Here is a 16,760-nt window from a genome sequence, read left to right on the forward strand (position 1 = left end):
CTGTCGATGTTTGACAATTGCCAATATTATAGTGCCAATATTATAGTATCTCGTGATCTAATGGTCACCAGCTGGGGACACAAAGATTGTAAACAAACACACAAGCAGGCTTCTCCTAGTGCAGTAGGCAGAGAGCACGTGGACCTGGAAGTCAAAGGGACTTTCAGTGGAATCCTGTTCTTCAGATTGGGCAATGCCTTTTCTAAATTAAAAAACAACTCCTCCACTTTATGATTCAGTTACTAACTGCCTGATTATTAAAGATTCAGCTAACCTTTGGGAGACAGGTGAATCCACTCAAAGACACAGAACTGTATTGTGCAAACAGTTAAGAACAGAACCCTTCCATGATTTGGGAACAAAAGGAAAAAAGAGAAGCAGGAATCCTGGGTGTCCGCTGCTGGCTGCTGTCTCAAAGCCTAAGCTCCACTCAGAGGTCTGTGATCACTCGATGGAGGCCACCACGCCTCCCCAGTGCCAGATGCTTCTGACAGAAGTCACAGGCAGCTTCCGCCACCAACTGCTGGCCCAGGTCCTGAGTTGCTGTGACCAGAACAAGATTGTCTCCACCTAAATATGTACCACGTGTGGGCCCCACCACAGCAGCAGGAACATCCCCAGGGACTGGAACCATCCAGATTTCTAAGTAGAGGCTTAGGTGGGGCTGCTATCTGACGGTCACTAAAGTCTGGCATGAAGCAGGGAGGTGAGTAATTTTCCAATGGTATTGACGGGGCTCCTCGGGATCCAAGGAGAGACCGCCCCCTTGGGGTCCAGACTGAGAAGGACACAGTGCAGCGCTCCTGACATGACCCTAACACCCTGTTCCACCGCCTGCTAAGCGACACAGTGGAAGGCTTCCCTTGGAAAGTCACTCTGGCTTTTTAGTTGGGTGAAAAAATGGAACAGGTGAGAGTACAACTGTGGGCAATCTCGTCATTTGTAAAATGTTCTAGAGGACGTGGGCCCAGGCTTCTGGGTCCCCAAAGATGGCAAAAGCAAAACAGAACTGGAACCACGAGGAGCAAGTGTGGTGTCTGCACAGAGGCCATGAAGAAGTCGCTTTCTTTTCATCTGAGGAATACCTCAGAGAGAGTAACCGCTCCCTTCCTGTGAAGAGCACAGGAAACTTGAGGATCTGACACCAGAGCATCAACAAGTGACCCTGACCGGGTTCTTATCTTTCCCCCTCAGGAGGTCTACACAGGCTCCCACCCGTTTTTTGTTACTTTGTTGTTAAATCTTTGAGACCCCTCATACAGCAGACAGGCATCCCTGGCAATGCGGTCAAGGTCGACCTCCTGTTCTGCCTCCCTGTTGCTGGGGTCTCAGAAATGGGCCACTGTGCCTGGCTCCATTTTCTTTAAATACCTTTTTATTTTTTCTTAGATTTTTATTGCATTTGTGTGAGTGTGTGTGCGCGCGCGTGTGTGCACACGCACATTTCTGCAAGCACATGTACACATATGGCATGGCATGAGTGTGAGGTCAAAGGACAATGTGTAGGAATCCATTTTCTCCTTCCATCACGTGGGTCCTAGGGACTGACAAGTCATCAGGCTTGGCAGCAAGCACCTTTATCCACTGAGCCATCCTGCCAGCCCTTTGAGTACCTTTTCAAACACATTTAAAATTTTGACATGAATTGGAGAGGTAGCTGAGTGGTGAAGAGTGCTTGCTACTCTTCCTAGCATCCGTATCAAGTGTCTGACAACTGCCTATAACCCCAGCTCTAGGGAATCCAAAACTCTCTTCTGGTCTCTGGGGGCACCTACACACATGTGGCGCACACACACGTACACACAAATAATTTTTTTTATTAAAAATCTAAAAAAATAATTGCGAGTTAAATTTTTTTTTTTTTTAGCTGAGCATGGTAGTACACACCTTTAATTTCAGCACTCAGGAGGCAGAGGCAGTTAGATTTTTTAGTTTAAGGACAGCCTGATCTAAATCAATAGTTCCAGGGTAGCCAGGGCTACATAATGAGATCTTATCTCAAAAAAAACCAAAAAACATTTTTTAAAAAAAGATTTATTTAGCCGGGCGTTGGTGGCACACGCCTTTAATCCCAGCACTCGGGAGGCAGAGCCAGGCGAATCTCTGTGAGTTCGAGGCCAGCCTGGGCTACCAAGTGAGCTCCAGGAGAGGCGTAAAGCTACACAGAGAAACCCTGTCTCGAAAAACCAAAAAAAAAAAAAAAAAAAAAAAAAGATTTATTTATTTATTATGTATACAGTGTTCTGCCTGCATGTATACCTGCACACCAGAAGAGGGCACCAGATCTTATTATAGATGGTTGTGAGCCACCATGTGGTTGCTGGAAATTGAACTCAGGACTTCTGGAAGAGCAGCCAATGCTGTTAACCTCTGAGCCATCTCTCCAGCCCCAAAAAACACTTTTAAAAAGTTTTTTTATTTTAAATTCTGTTGTGTAGAAATCTCCTCAAAGATAAAACATTGTGACTGTCATGTAAATACATAATGTAAATTTGATATGTAGGATACCTGATATGTGACCCCTAAAAAAAGGGTCATTTAACCCCCAAAGGGATTACAACTCACAGGGTGAGAACTGCCATTCTAAAGGAAGAGGAAACATTCCATCCTGCAGGGAAGCGACTTAAAACTCAGGAAGTAGACAACTCAACAGCTTCAGAAAGTCCCTGAAACTGACCAGAATCATTAGGCTCCTCCATCCTCAAGTATCTAGAGCAGTAAAGACGGCTGAAAGATGCTCAGAAGAGACTCCACCCTGCTGAGCTGCTGCAGGCTGTACAGTGTGCTCCAGTCAGGAGCTGTCACCCACACTGGGGTGGTCTTTGGGGATGCAGCTGTCTTTGAGTTATTTCTGCTCCTGTAACCCCTCACCCACACTCCTGAAAGTCACAGCAGGAAAACTCAGTGATTCACCAGCTTGGACTGCGGCTGTATCCTTACTTTGGTCTGCCATCGGTACCCTATCTGGGGACAGTAGAAGTTGGTTCACATCTCTCCACAAATATTGTCACACAAGCTGGACAAACAGCAAGCCTTGTTTCTGCAGGAAGGCAAACCACATCCCCTACCTCTTATCTTCCTTTATCTCCATCCTACTCTAAGCAGGAAGGGGAAGAGGGCCACCTTTGAGGTTGAAGTCACTACAGCGCTCACCAGGACACACTTCTTAGCCAGCACTCCAGCAGGTGGGCAGGGGTTGGTCCATCTGCTGCTCGCCACTCACAGCAAATGTTCTATGGAGTCCACAGATAGGGGTCAGTCAACCCTGAACCACTGGGGGTGGGGAGGGATGGGCTCTAGGTTCCTGAGAGCCTCTGCGAAGACTTTGATCAACCAGTCTATCGAAATACAACCTTCAGTGTGTGTGTGTGTGTGTGTGTGTGTGTGTGTGTGTTTCCATTTAAAAGCACCCTAGGTCACACTCTGATTTACCAGCACCCTAGTCACCCAATGGCGTTAACTCCTGCCAGACAGAACAAAGCTTCAGTGAGTCCCATAGTTCTTTTCATTGGACACATTCGGGCTTCTCTGTACTTCAACACTGTACACAGGGGTCATTCCAAACAGCAAGGTCACCAACAAAGAGCACAAAAGGTTTCCAGTGTGCCATAAGACGGTCACGTGTTCCCAGCACAAGAGCAAAAACATCAAGAAAGCAGTGTCCCTGCAACTTCCAGCCGAGAACGCTCATGTTGAGTGATTCCCTTTGTTTCACTGATCTGAACCCTTCTTCAAAGGACTGAGGGGAGCCATGACTATTAACTCTGGCGTTACCAGTAAACCGCAGAGAAGAGTCAGATTCACAGATACTGACTGAACAAGGAGAACTAGCTGTATTTTACGACAAGACAGTTTCATCACCTTGGGTGACCAAAGTGAAACCAACCAGTAGCAGAGGAGCTGCCTCTTTCCCACCATCCTAGTGATACCCTCCTGCGCAAAGGTTCAGGCTCCGGCTGGCTTCTCTTTGGTTGAATGTTTCCCTGGTCTTCGGCTCCTGCCTCAGTCCTAGCTGTCCTGCCTCTGGGAGGCAAAGCCAGGAAGCTGCCTACTCTTCAGCACTGAGAGCATCTATGTTGACCTCCCCATCCTGTCCTGCATTCTGTGGTCACCCCTGGTTCATGCTGTAGGTGACATCTGCCAGGGATGAGGTTAGGAGAGTGGCTGGGCAGCCTGATGCACCTGCCTCAACATGGCTGCTCTATGGCCTGAGCCTGTTACCATTTTAGAGCCTTGGTCTGTGTAAGATGCATCCAGAATAGCACCTCATCATCCATGGGCCCTGTGAGGATCCACAGATCCACTCAAGATGGTGCACACAGCCATCTTGCTGTGTCTTAGGCAAAAAGAGGCCTGGGACAAGCTGTTTGAAAGGATGGTCCCCAGAGTAGAGAGGGGACCACACAAGAGCAGACCACACCCCTAGCTGGACTTGTTACCCTGTGTGCCATCTGCAGCCATATCCTTGTTTACCTTCTGACCTAGGTGGTCCCATATCCCCCTTACCCCAACTGTAAGAGAGGAAACACCAATGGAGTAAAGAAAACTCCTTTCCTGGCTTCACTAAGGGAGGTAACCCCACTCGTGGCCAGAGGACCCTGGGCCTTCCTAAAACTCGGGGGGGGGGGGGTCAGCAAGTTGGAGCATCACTGAAACAGGGAAGCAGAGGAGGGGTAGGGAGGAGGGTGACCTGCTACTCACAGGCACCTTCTATACACCGCTTGAGTGAAACGTATGTGTAACTAAGAACCTCAGCTGACTCCCATGGTGAGGGGAACACAGAAATCCCTGGCCAGCGCTCAACTGCCAAGGCGTCTCTGGCTCTCTGCTGTGGTTTCCTGCCATCTCTCCCCTGCTATTTTTCCTGCACCAGGCAGATTCCCCAGGGAAAGGGCTTCTCCCCCTGCTGCCACCCACCTGCCTATCACTAGTGACCTGAGACACGGAGCCAGGGAGGGGTCAGTACACGAAAGACACAGGTAAGTAGGCAAGGAGCCTCCTTGTCCTCTCCTCGAACCCATGGGCAAGTCACAGCATCTCCCCCTCCATTCCAGGTCGGGTGCTGCAGTCCCAAGAGTCAGGAAGACAAGTTCTTCCCTTGGAGGAACGCCCCGAGTAGTGGGGGAGATGGACTTGGGTGCAGGGAACTTACAGACTTTTAGAAAGGGCAGCTGAGTTGAAAGGAAGGCTCCTTAGAGGAGGAGACCTGAGGCACAAGCTCCAGGATGCAAAGTCCCTTTTCTGCTCTGCTCACCTAGGCTCCCCCGGTGCTACGAGGGATCTGACAAGACGCAGTGGCTCTTCTGACGTAAGCATAAATTAAAATGTATACAGATGGAGACTATGTCAGGTAACACTGTCAGCTTGACAGGACCTAGAGCCGCCGAGGAGGCGCGTCTCTGGGCAGTCTGGGAGGGACTTTCCAGACGGGCTAACAGAGGAGGGAAGAAGACCCACCCCACCCGTGGGTGGCCCTGTGCCCTCAGAGGAAGTGGCAGAGCTCCGAGTTCATCTCTCTCTGCCCTGACTATGGGCACTAAGTGACCAGCTGTTGGACGGCCCTGCAGCTGTGCCTTCTATGCCCCGATGGACTGTACCCTCAAACTGTGAGCCAAAACAACCCCTTTGCCCCGCAAGTTGCTTTTGTGGGGTATTGTCATAGCAACAGGAAAGGTAACTAATAAAGAGACCCAAGAGTGGATATGAATGTGCACTGTGTAATTATTTATATAGAGGAGTGTGTGTGTGTGTGTGTGTGTGTGTGTGTGTGTATATGAGAGAGAGAGAGAGAGAGAGAGAGAGAGAGAGAGAGAGAGAGAGAGAGAGAGAGAGAGAGAGAGAAGGCCACTGTAGACCAAGCCTGGTCTAAATGCAAAGGCGGCAGGCAAAAGGGAAGTAGGTGAAGCTGAATCCAGGCCAAGGATGGGGTGGCAAAGAGCTGGGGTGTGAAGGGCAAGGAAGAAGGAAAGACTGTAGGGAGACAACAGGACAGAAGACGGAGCTGAGAGCCCAGGTCTCCGTGCCAGGCAAAGGCCCAGGAACCCGGCTCCTCCTCCCACGCTCGGCAGACTCCTCTGTTCTCTGATCATCACCCAAAGACTGAGGAAAACAAGCAGCTGGCCCAGCTGGTGTCCCAGGCGGCCAGCAGGTAGCCAGCGCCTCACACCACGTCCTGAGACGGCACACACATTCTCTGGAGGGCTTCCAGTGTCCCTTCAGAGGATAACTAAGGCCACAAGGAGCTAAGCCCTGGCACGATGTACCTACTGTGTTTAGAACAGGTCTACATATGAGAGGCGAGTAAGGGTGTGGGACGAGGGAAGAGAAGGGAGAGCCCACGGGGCCTGGGCTCAGGCAGCCCCAGCTGTACCTCTGGACTGTCAGATGTGTAGAGACTGAGCTGGCGCTGCCACCATGATGGGAAGAGTCAGCTAAGGGCGTGTGTCCCGGGTCTGCAGGAGCAGCAGGCTGGATGACATCATCAGTTCCAGGGGCGCTACGGAGAAGAAGAAAAAAAAGTCAAGAAACTCAGAAAGTTCCCAGGAGATGCAGATGTGTTTTAACATCTGGCCCTGGGCAGGGCTCACACCCCCTTTCCATAACAGGAAGGAGATATCTGTCCAAAGATAGGTCCAGTTAGAGTGCTTTACTCCTGGCTAACCACAAGCACGTACGGAGACCTGTAGGAGGAGGTTATCAGATTCCATATACAGTCGTCCAGCAACCCCTCCGGGGTGCTGGTTTCATCACCACTTAGAAACAAAGGCACAGACAGGTTGAGTAGCTCGAGCCTGACCTCAGCAGCCACGCTCTGCGTCACCACACTTGGCTGGGCCCCAAAGGTGGGGGAGTAAGGGAAAGGTGAGCGGCCACCAGTGCAGGCAGCCATTCCTACAGCTGAAAGCCATGATTAGGAAGGAGCCCGACATTCTGCAGCACAGCAGAAGGTCACTGTAATTAGAGTGTAGACAAGGGGGCGGGGCGACTACGGAGGGGAGAGAGGGACAGGAGGCAGGTCACAAGACCAAGTGGAGGAACGAGGACTTGGTTGCAAGCCAGAGGATTAACCTGCAGCTTCTGAATGGTCAGGCACCAGTCAGGGCCCTTGGCATGTGCATGAGCGAGAGTGGATGGGCCCAGGAAATTGCCTAAAACTACGTTCTAAATACCAGCGGGCAGGTCCACGTGTATGCCCACGCATTCATCTTCTCTATGGGTCCTACCCACCATTCCAGTTCCTCTGGGGCAGATGCTGGAGCCCCATGGCTACACACAAGGGTCAGAGAGATCATACAAGGAAAGCAGGGTGGGGGGCGGGAGTGGTGGGGGGGAGGGCCCAGCTTGGAGGAGGAGGAAAGGCCACGATGCTAGAGGTCTTTGGTGGATTACAGCTTGGAGACTCCTCAATTGTGGACATGATCAACTTTCTAAATATCACAAAGTCAGAGGAGAAAAACAGCCTGGGAGCTTTGGCAGCACACACAGAACATTGTAAAAGACTCGGCTTCCTTCAACACACCATGGTCTTTCCAAGATACTACTTTTTTTTTTTTCTGTTTTTTTTTTTGTTTTTTGAGACAGAGTTTCTCTGTAGCTTTGGTGCCTGTCCTGGATCTCACTCTGTAGACCAGGCTGGCCTCGAACTCACAGAGATCCACCTGGCTCTGCCTCCCGAGAGCCGGGATTAAAGGCCACCACCACCACCACCACCACCACCACCACCACCACCATCACCACCACCACCACTGCCTGGCCCAAGATACTATTCTAAGAGATGATAAAGGCTGGGAGTAAGGAGACTGTAGTTACGTTAGCGAAAGTTACTGGAGGTGACCAAAACGTCCAACGGTGGGGACCAGTTCATCAGATTAAGGCACAGCCACAGAACAGATTCATTTTGCAATGGTTTAAGAATATTGGTAAGGCCGGGCGGTAGTGGTACACATATGCCTTTAATCCCAGCACTTGGGAGGCAGAGGCAGGCGGATCTCTGTGAGTTACAGGCCAGCCTGGTTCACAGAGTGAGTCCCAGAACAGGTTCCAAAGCTCCACAGAGAAACCCTGTCTCAAAAAATTTAAAAAAAAGAAAGAAAAGAAAAAAGAAAAAAGAAAAAAATTGGTGGTAGAGCTTTAGGCATGTAGGTGGAAATATTTTCATTACTAACTGAAAACAGGAAAAATAAACTATGGGCCACATAATTGAGCTTCATGTGCCTGTGTGCAGCAGCGAAGCAAATGATAACTGTCCAAATGAGCCAGCAAGCAAGGCAGAATCTGCGCCAGGTGTTAACAGCGCAATTCTTTTTTCTCAAGCTGAGCATGTTCTTCCTCTCCATAGATTTCATATCTATTTTCTAGCTCTTTAAAAGAAAATATAATTATATTCCACTTTATTGTGCATGTACATGTGCATGCACATGTGGTGGTCAGAACACAACTTCCAATACTGGGCATTACACTCAGGTCATCGGGCCTGGCGGCAGGGACCTTTTGCAGCCGAGCCATCCCACGGGCCCGGTTTTCTGGTTCCGTGCTGAATGAATACCACGAGTATAATCAACATAAATAAGAAAATACACTTAAGAAAGATTTTAAGTGCCAGGGAACAGCTTTGCTCCCTATCTTAGTGGATGTTTTGTGACATGGGCACCATCAGAACAACCCCACTTCGGAGCTCTGCCCTCCCCAGTGAAGACTTGCCCTCACTCGCCTCACTCTGAGCTGGAAACACACCCACACTCCTTCGTTAGACACCACCAGAGAAAATGAAGGTCCAAGAGAGAAGTTTCCAAAAGCAGACGTCCACCCACCCAGAGGATGGAATGGCATTTTTCAAAGAATACTGACACTTCCCTGAGTTTTCTGAACAGAAATAGTTTCTGGATGACATTTTGACTAATATCCTGATCAGTTATGACGTTAGCAAGCAAGTATGTTATTACATTCAGAAACTGTCAATGATGTCATCTAGAGGGCTGGATTCCAGAGCAGCCCCACTGTGGGATCTCTGCCAGGTGACTTCTGGGGACTTTAGCTTCTCCAGATGTAAGAGTGAAGGCCTGGGCTGTGCCATCCCGCGGGGCTCCCTGATCCAGTCACGTCCCTTACTCTGCTAACTAACTCACCTCTCTCTTCCTGCTGTTTGCACAGCTCTCTGCTAAGATTTGCTATGGACTGAAGACATCAGAACAGTGTGCCCTGCAAGCATTAACAAGCTTCCAGTAATGGTCCGGCAACCTCTTGTATAAAAAATGAAGTTATGATTTGAAATACACATGTATGTGCATATAGAGTAAGCTGAACTATAGGTAATTGCTAAGCATCTGTGTTTGTGTGTGCGTGTACATATATCACATTCACATTGTACCACCAGCTCGGAGACCTTCCTGACTTACTTCCTGGTGGTCTGGTTAAGCTTCAGATAGCTTTGGATGGGGCTAAGCCCATTTCTGGACAGTTAGAGATTCTTTATAAAACATTAAAGATGGCTCAGCAGTTAAGCACACTGGCTGCTCTTGTAGAGGACTTGGGCTCGGTTCCCAGCTACCACCTGGTGGCTTGCAACCATCTGTAACTCCAGTTCCAGGAGATTCAATGCCCTCTTCTGACCTCTGTACGCACCAGGCATAAATGTGGTACACATGCAGGCAGGCAGGCAAAACATTTAGACACATAAAATAGTAATCTAAAAAACATTTCTTCAGCGGATCTCTCTGAGTTCAAGGCCAGCATGGACTACACAGTGAGTTCCAGGCCAGCCTGGACTACATAGTGAGTTCCAGGAAAGTCAGGGCTACATAAAGAGATCCTGTTTCAAAAACTATTTAAAAAAATTTTTTATTTAAGGCTGGGTGGTGGTGGCGCATGCCTTTATTCCCAGCACTCAGGAGGCAGAGCCAGGTGGATCTCTGTGAGTTCAAGGCCAGCCCTTTTTGGTTTTTCGAGACAGGGTTTCTCTGTGTAGCTTTGTGCCTTTCCTGGAACTCGCTCTGTAGCCCAGGCTGGCCTCGAACTCACAGAGATCCACCTGGCTCTGTCTCCTGAGTGCTGGGATTAAAGGTGTGTGCCACCACCGCCCGGCAAAAAAATAAATTTTTATTTAAAAAAAAACAAAAAAAAAAACCCCACATTTCTTCACAGACCTACTGTCTGAAGCTATAAGAGCTTTCTAAATTCTACTAGTGACTAACATTGAGTCTACAATGACTGAAATATTTTTCAGGGGGCAAATTTTGGTTAGAGATTTCAACTACCAGCTGCTGGGCCAGCCCTGGAGACCTAGGCAGCAAAGGTTGAGCGGTCGCTGGAACGTGTGGGGAGCTTGTATCAGCAAGTGCCTCTCTCTCCTCAAGGCTGTGTGTCACTATGACAGACGGAGGTGGCAAGGGCCTGCCTCCAAGAGGAAGGTGCTCACGTACTAGTGTGAAAGGGCCAACTCACGCCTTGGGCTCCACACACTTAAGTTCATTCATGCCCCATCCATATCCTCGTGGGCACCAGAGGGAATTACATGAGACCACACTCTACAGGTTGACAGGCTAATCCAGCGTACGGTAAATTCAAACTCCAAAGAACAGCTTCTCAGGTGCGGTATCTTAGTGTGTGAGGGCCATGGAACATGCGACCGACAGCCTGCCTGTACAGCACTGCTCTGCGTCTCTCAGCATTCTGGAGGCTGAGGTTTCATAATCAGAGCCAGCAGGTCTGGGGTCTGACGGGGGTCCTCCTCCGGGCTCACAGTCTGTGCTCTTTCACCGTGTCCTCATCTGGTGGAAGGGCACAGGGAGCTTCCTCTGGTTCCTTTCATATAACGTTCGTCCCACTCAGGAACGCTCACCCTCAGGCCTAGCCATCTTCCAAAGTCCCCACCTTTTCATACCACCACCTGAGTCTTAAAGTCTGTGCTGGCTAGTTTCATGTCAGCTTGACACAGCTAGAGTCATGGAGAGGTAGGGGTCTCAATCAGAGAAAAAAAAAAAAGCCTCCATAAGACAAAAGCCTGTAGGGCTTTTTCTTAATCAGTGATTGGTGTGGGAAGGCCCAGACCATTGTAGGTGGGGCTACCCCTGGGCTGATGGTCCTGGGTTTCAAAACAAAAAACAAAAAAACAGAGCCGAGCGGTGGTGGCCCACACCTTTAATCCCAGCACTCGGGAGGCAGAGCCAGGCGGATCTCTGTGAGTTCGAGGCCAGCCTGGGCTACCAAGTGAGTCCCAGGAAAGGCACAAAGCTACACAGAGAAACCCTGTCTCGAAAAAACCAAAAAAAAAAAAAAAAAAAAAAAAAAAAAACAGGCCGAACGAACCATGTGGAGCAAGCCAATAAGCAGCATTCTCCATGGCTTCTGCATCAGCTCCTGCCTCCAGGTTCCCACCCGATTTGAGTTCCTCAAAGGACTCTATGTAGCTAGAGTTTTCCTGCCTTGCCCACAGTCAGGACAAATCCTTGTCACCCACCAGTCCCACAGCCACTCAGACCCAACCAAGTAAACACAGAGACTTATATTGTTTACAAACTGTATGGCCGTGGCAGGCTTCTTGCTAACTGTTCTTATAGCTTAAATTAATCCATTTCCATAAATCTATACCTTGCCACATGGTTCGTGGCTTACCGGCATCTTCACATGCTGCTTGTCATGGTGGTGGCTGGCAGTGACTCCTTCCGCCTTCCTGTTCTTTCTTTTCTCCTCTCTGTTAGTCCTGCCTATACTTCCTGCCTAGCCACTGGCCAATCAGTGTTTTATTTATTGAACAATCAGAGTAATTTGATATACAGACCATCCCATAGTAACTCCAGATAAGTGAGCCCTATTAACCTTTTCCTCCCAAGTTGCTTTTGGACACGGTGTTTCATCAAAGTGACGGTAACCCTGACTAAAACTAGGTCTTGTCACGTGAATTTGGGAGGATACAGTCAGACCCTAACAAGGGGTACCCAAGGAACAATCTGTCACAGAAACACAGGATTCTTCCAGGGCAAAGTGCTCTGGTGAGGTTCTCAGAATATTCTAGGAATAGCTGAAACAAGCAAAGGGCATCACTGGGTCAATGTATGCAAAGAGCTTTGCCAATTCAAGACAGTTTCTCAGGCAGCCCCGTGTGAGGTGGTTCCACCCTCAGCACCCCACAACAAGACAAACATTCCCTCCCTCTCCCTTCCTATTTGGTTCTAAACCCGCTGGCTTCCCTTCCCTTCCTCTGTGGACGAGAGTGGTGTGGAGGAGGGAGGGCAAGGGTAACAATGGCATAGGGAAGACCAGGGTCCTAAGGAAGTCACCAGCACAGGGAGGACAGCCAAGAAACAGCACCAGCAAGATCCAAGGCAGGACCGTCCAGGCTCTCGCGAGAAGAGGATCTGTGAGCACAAAATGTGATGGGGCTGGAGAAAAAGGAAAAAGAGGTTCAGGCGGCGATCGGAGGTTATCGGTTAATCTGGAATAGAGGCAGAGAGACTCTCATGTATGAGAGCCTCAAAAAGGGAAATAAGGGACTGGAGAGATGGTGCTCATCGGTTAAGAGCACCGGTTGTTCTTCCGGAGAAGTGGGGTTCAATTCTCAGCACCCACATGGCAGCTCACGAGGAACTGTAACTCGAGTCTCGTAGGATCCAAGGACCTCCGAGGGCACTGCACATACATGGTGCACAGACATACATGCAGGCAAAACACCCGTACACACAGAATAAAAATAAAGGTTAAAAAACTAATAAAAGACAGAAAAGACAGCAAGCATTGGATCACAAATCCATTGAATTAAAGTAACAATCCATGTATCCATATGGACTAAAATGATGACAAGGACAGGTGGATGCATGAGCAGAAAGGAAAGCCTTCTAGTGTCTTATTCGGATGAGGAATGGTGGAAATAAAGATGCCACCACTAAGGACCCATCATGGAAGAGGTGAGTACAGGCCAGGCAGGGGCCATGTGAGGATACTAAGGCAGGTAGGCGGTGGCGTAAAGAAGCAAATGGTGGTACGGTCTCTAAGCATCTTCTACCAAACGCCATCTGATCACAAAATGAAAAGTGGTAGCATCATGGTAGAGAAGAAGGCTCCAGCTCTACCAGGTATTAACCAGGGCCACCTGCCACCACTGGGAAGGCCCAGATCCACTTCTGTGGAATCCCTGCCCCACAGATGGACAGTTTGTCTGCTCACAGATGGACCTAGATTGAGGGACTTTCTCCGTCACGAAACAGCTGTGCTCTTCAAGGTCATGGGAAACTGGAAAGAGGAAAACAAGATTCGAGACTGAAAGAGAGTGGGTGGGTATGACACAGGGCCCAATGTAGGGCTGCATCCTGGATCTGATGGGGAAATGGGCAGAGGTGACGAGGCTGAGTGGACTCTGAGGACTGGTGAGTACTCCCCCATTGGGTGGCTGCATTGGCATCATGCCAGAGGATGCCACTGATGGGAACATGCATACTGGAGCTCTGGAGGGTTCCGGGTTTGGGTCTGGAGGGGGCAACTTCATGCAACTTATTCTTGAATGATTCACAGAGTGATAGTAAGAGATGCATGTATAGAGAGAGGGTGACTGGCTGAGCCTACATGGGAAAATATCGGCAACTGGAGAACTTGGGTGAATGGAGCGTGGGCGTTCTCTGCACTGTTCTCACAGCTTTTCTGAATCAGCAGTGTGCGCAACAAGAGGTAAACAAGCCAGCCTCCCTGCACCAGCACCCACAGCTTAGCTCCGGAGGGCAGCATGGGCTGTGAGGAAGGCAGGATGTTCGAGATGGTCATGGGGCCTACACTGGATGGCTGGGGCTCCAGCCAGCGTCGAGAGGCCTCAGAATGTCAGGAGAGCAGGACACGGACCTCTAGTCTTGGGGTGACAGGAGTGTCACAGAGCTATTTGGAGGCAAGTGGTAGGACATTTAAAAACTGACAGTCACGTTGCTGTAGAGAATAACCAACGAGAAGAGAAATCCCCGGCGAGGGAGCCCCAGGGAGAACTCCGAGACTATTAAGGAGCCAGGTAAGGCTGAAAAGGACACAAGCCACTGCAGAGGAAGGGGCTTCAGGACATCCACCTAGGGCTGGGGAGTAACAGAGAGAGCAATCAGGGACCATTTGGGATCTGAGCTTCTAATGACTTGGCAAGCTCCCAACTACAAGCCTCCCACATAAAAACTTAAGACTTCCTGTGTCATTGGGGACTTATCTTTAACAAGAGTTTAAGATTATTTACTTATCTTTAAAGGAAGTCTGGTTCAACTTAAATAAGTTTACGTCATTCTGACTAATAGCATGGACCAGGGTTCCCTGGAGTTTTTCATCTTGCTGTTAGCATTGCTGTTTTTTAAAATTTGTTTTGTTTTCTTTCTGTTTTGAAGATCTCATGTAGCTCAGGCTGGCCTTAAACTACTCATGCAGGTGAGAACAACCTTACCTCAACCATCACAGCCTTGAGTTCCCTGCCTGATCTTAGGCAAGGTGATCTTTCTGGTCTAGGAATCTTAGCTTGGGCCTGGCCCATCAGGCCACACTGGTCCCAATTTCACCTGCGGAATCTGGACGAAGAAAGCCCAGCTTGGCTCGCCCAGAGCCATCATTAGTGAATACTGACAGAAGCAGAGCCAGGGGTCTGTCAGCTTCACCCCCGAGAAGATGCTCAGAAAAGCTCTGGGAAGGCCATGCCTGGGTGTGCTCCAGATGTCATGACGCCTTCCCTCCGCCTACAGTGTCACACCAGCTCACACCTGGCCTACGACTCATGCAGAAGATTCACAATCAGAGAAGTTTTGTACTGCTGAGCTTTGACATGCCTTCCAAAACCCAGGCAGGCAACAGAGGTGAGCTGCCCCGGGCTGGCGCGCTGTGACTGTGAGAACTCATCCAGCATTCTCCTCAGTGCAGCACAGTTCCTGGGGAGCCCGGCCCCCAGTTTAGTGTTCTGCACTAGCTGACACTGTGGTGCACACCCACAGTCCCAGCTAAGAGAGAGGCCTTGGCATGAGAACTGGACTAGTGTGGGCAACATGGCGAGACCCCTGTTGCAAAAAGGAAGTAAGATTCTCAACTGACCTTAGGGAATGGAAGAAGGAAGACTTGCAAACCAGGGAAGTGTGGAGCTCAGCGGGGGGCGTGCCCGCCTGGTACACACAAAGCCCTCAGTCCAATCCCCAGCTGGTAAACCTGGCTCCATAGCACGGACATATAATCCCAGCACACTGGAGGTGGAGGCAGGAGGATCGGGAATTCAAGAGAAGGTCTAGGGTGCTCCTATTGTTAGGAATAATCCAATACATGAACTTGGTAACAGAACAGCTTCATTCAGAAGAACCTACTTGCTAGGCCTGTGTGAAGAGCATCGTCCTCCCGTGGCAAGCGTGAAGAATCCTATCAAGCTGAGGCCAAGGGCACAGGAGTCAGGAACTCTCACAGCCAGCCAAGAGGCCTGGCTAGAGGGAGGGAGCAGGAAGATGCCTCCCACAGGCCTCTAAGAAAAGTAGCTTGTGGGAAGGACTCTGAGGCAGAGAACAGACAAGCAGATAAGGAAGTCCGGCAAGGTGAAGACTTGGCCTTCAGTTAAAAACAAATGGAAATACTCTTTTTTTAAGAGAAAATTTGTACAGTATCTCAGGGCTTTGCCCGATGCTGTCTGTGATCCCTCAGGACTCCTGACAAGAGGGCAGCCATATTGCTTTTTATAGCAGAGGAGACCAGGTCCTGGGAATAAGGTGACTTGGCAAAGGAGCCCCCGGCCAGAATGTGGGCCTCCCACCACTGACCCTGACATCCTTCAGGAGCCCACGCTGTCTCCTGGAGTCTCCCTCTGGAAAGGACACAGCCCTGCCGTGCTCCACTCAGGGCCCAGGAGGGGTGCAAGTCGTCGTGAGGCCTCTCGGGAGACAGGAAGAAACAGCAGGCCCAGAAGAGAACCTGGAACCTGAAGCAACAATATTTCCCTTTGCTGACAAACCTCAGCTCAGAGCTCAAAAGCAAGTTTACGGGAACGAATGAATGAATGCATGAACAAATGAACCAACCAATGACGGTTGTACAGCCATAAGGAGCATAGCCATGGAGGATGATATACTGCAGTGTCTGGCACACACTTCAAGCTGAACTCTTGCTCATTTCAACTACGACCTGTGCTTTTCATACCTTGTAAGGACTCAATTTTTCGTTTTCAGCCTCAAATGTATTTTGCCTGCTCCTGAAGAGCCCTGGGCTTCAGTGCTGGGCCTTCGCTGATGAAGCAATAAAATGCCCGATCCACCCCCTCTTGAGAAGCAAGTGACTGCAAAGATGGCGGGGTCAGACTGCCTTAGTCAGAACCATCCCTCTGCAATAAAGAGCAGCACTGCCCGAAGCTCAGTCTCCCCATCTGTCTCCCAGGCAACGGCAGCGGACAGACTCCTAACACCAGTCCTGAGAGCCCCTCTCCAGCTGGGTGCCTGGCCAGTGTGATGTCTTCCAAAGAGAAAGGTGCCGTCAGCATAAACACAGCCGGTCCTCCCTCCCTCCCTCCTCCCCGCCAGGTGTGCCTCCTCCTCCTCGGGTGTCCACACTCCTCCTCCTCCCAGGCTGTGTGAGCACCAGTAGAGTGGGGGGGGGGGGGAATCAAGCAGGGACAGGGGACAGATGGCAGGAGGTGATGGGACAAATGTTCGCAAGCACGGTGCAGACCTGTCTTCACAAAGAGCAAGAGCAGGTGGATTCTCGTGGTGGCTTGAATATGGGTCACCTCTGCCAACCTCTGTGAAGTGCGGTCCCCACCCAGACATATTAAAAGGTGGCACCAGGTG

At 49.9% G+C, this 16,760-nt stretch overlaps 1 protein-coding gene across 13 annotated transcripts in view; it reads right to left on the reverse strand.

Annotated features, from left to right (window-relative positions):
* The window catches only part of Tacc2 (transforming acidic coiled-coil containing protein 2), a 211,561-nt gene that overhangs the window by 93,844 nt on the left and 100,957 nt on the right, over positions 1-16,760 (reverse strand). For all 13 annotated transcript variants that reach the window (XM_037209913.1, XM_037209926.1, XM_037209943.1 and 10 more), the window contains one exon: positions 6,371-6,496. In XM_037209913.1, the coding sequence (XP_037065808.1) occupies positions 6,371-6,496 (126 nt within the window). The remainder of the gene's footprint in view (positions 1-6,370; positions 6,497-16,760) is intronic.

This window comes from Peromyscus leucopus, chromosome 1 (genome assembly GCF_004664715.2).
Source record: "Peromyscus leucopus breed LL Stock chromosome 1, UCI_PerLeu_2.1, whole genome shotgun sequence".
NCBI lineage: Eukaryota > Metazoa > Chordata > Mammalia > Rodentia > Cricetidae > Peromyscus > Peromyscus leucopus.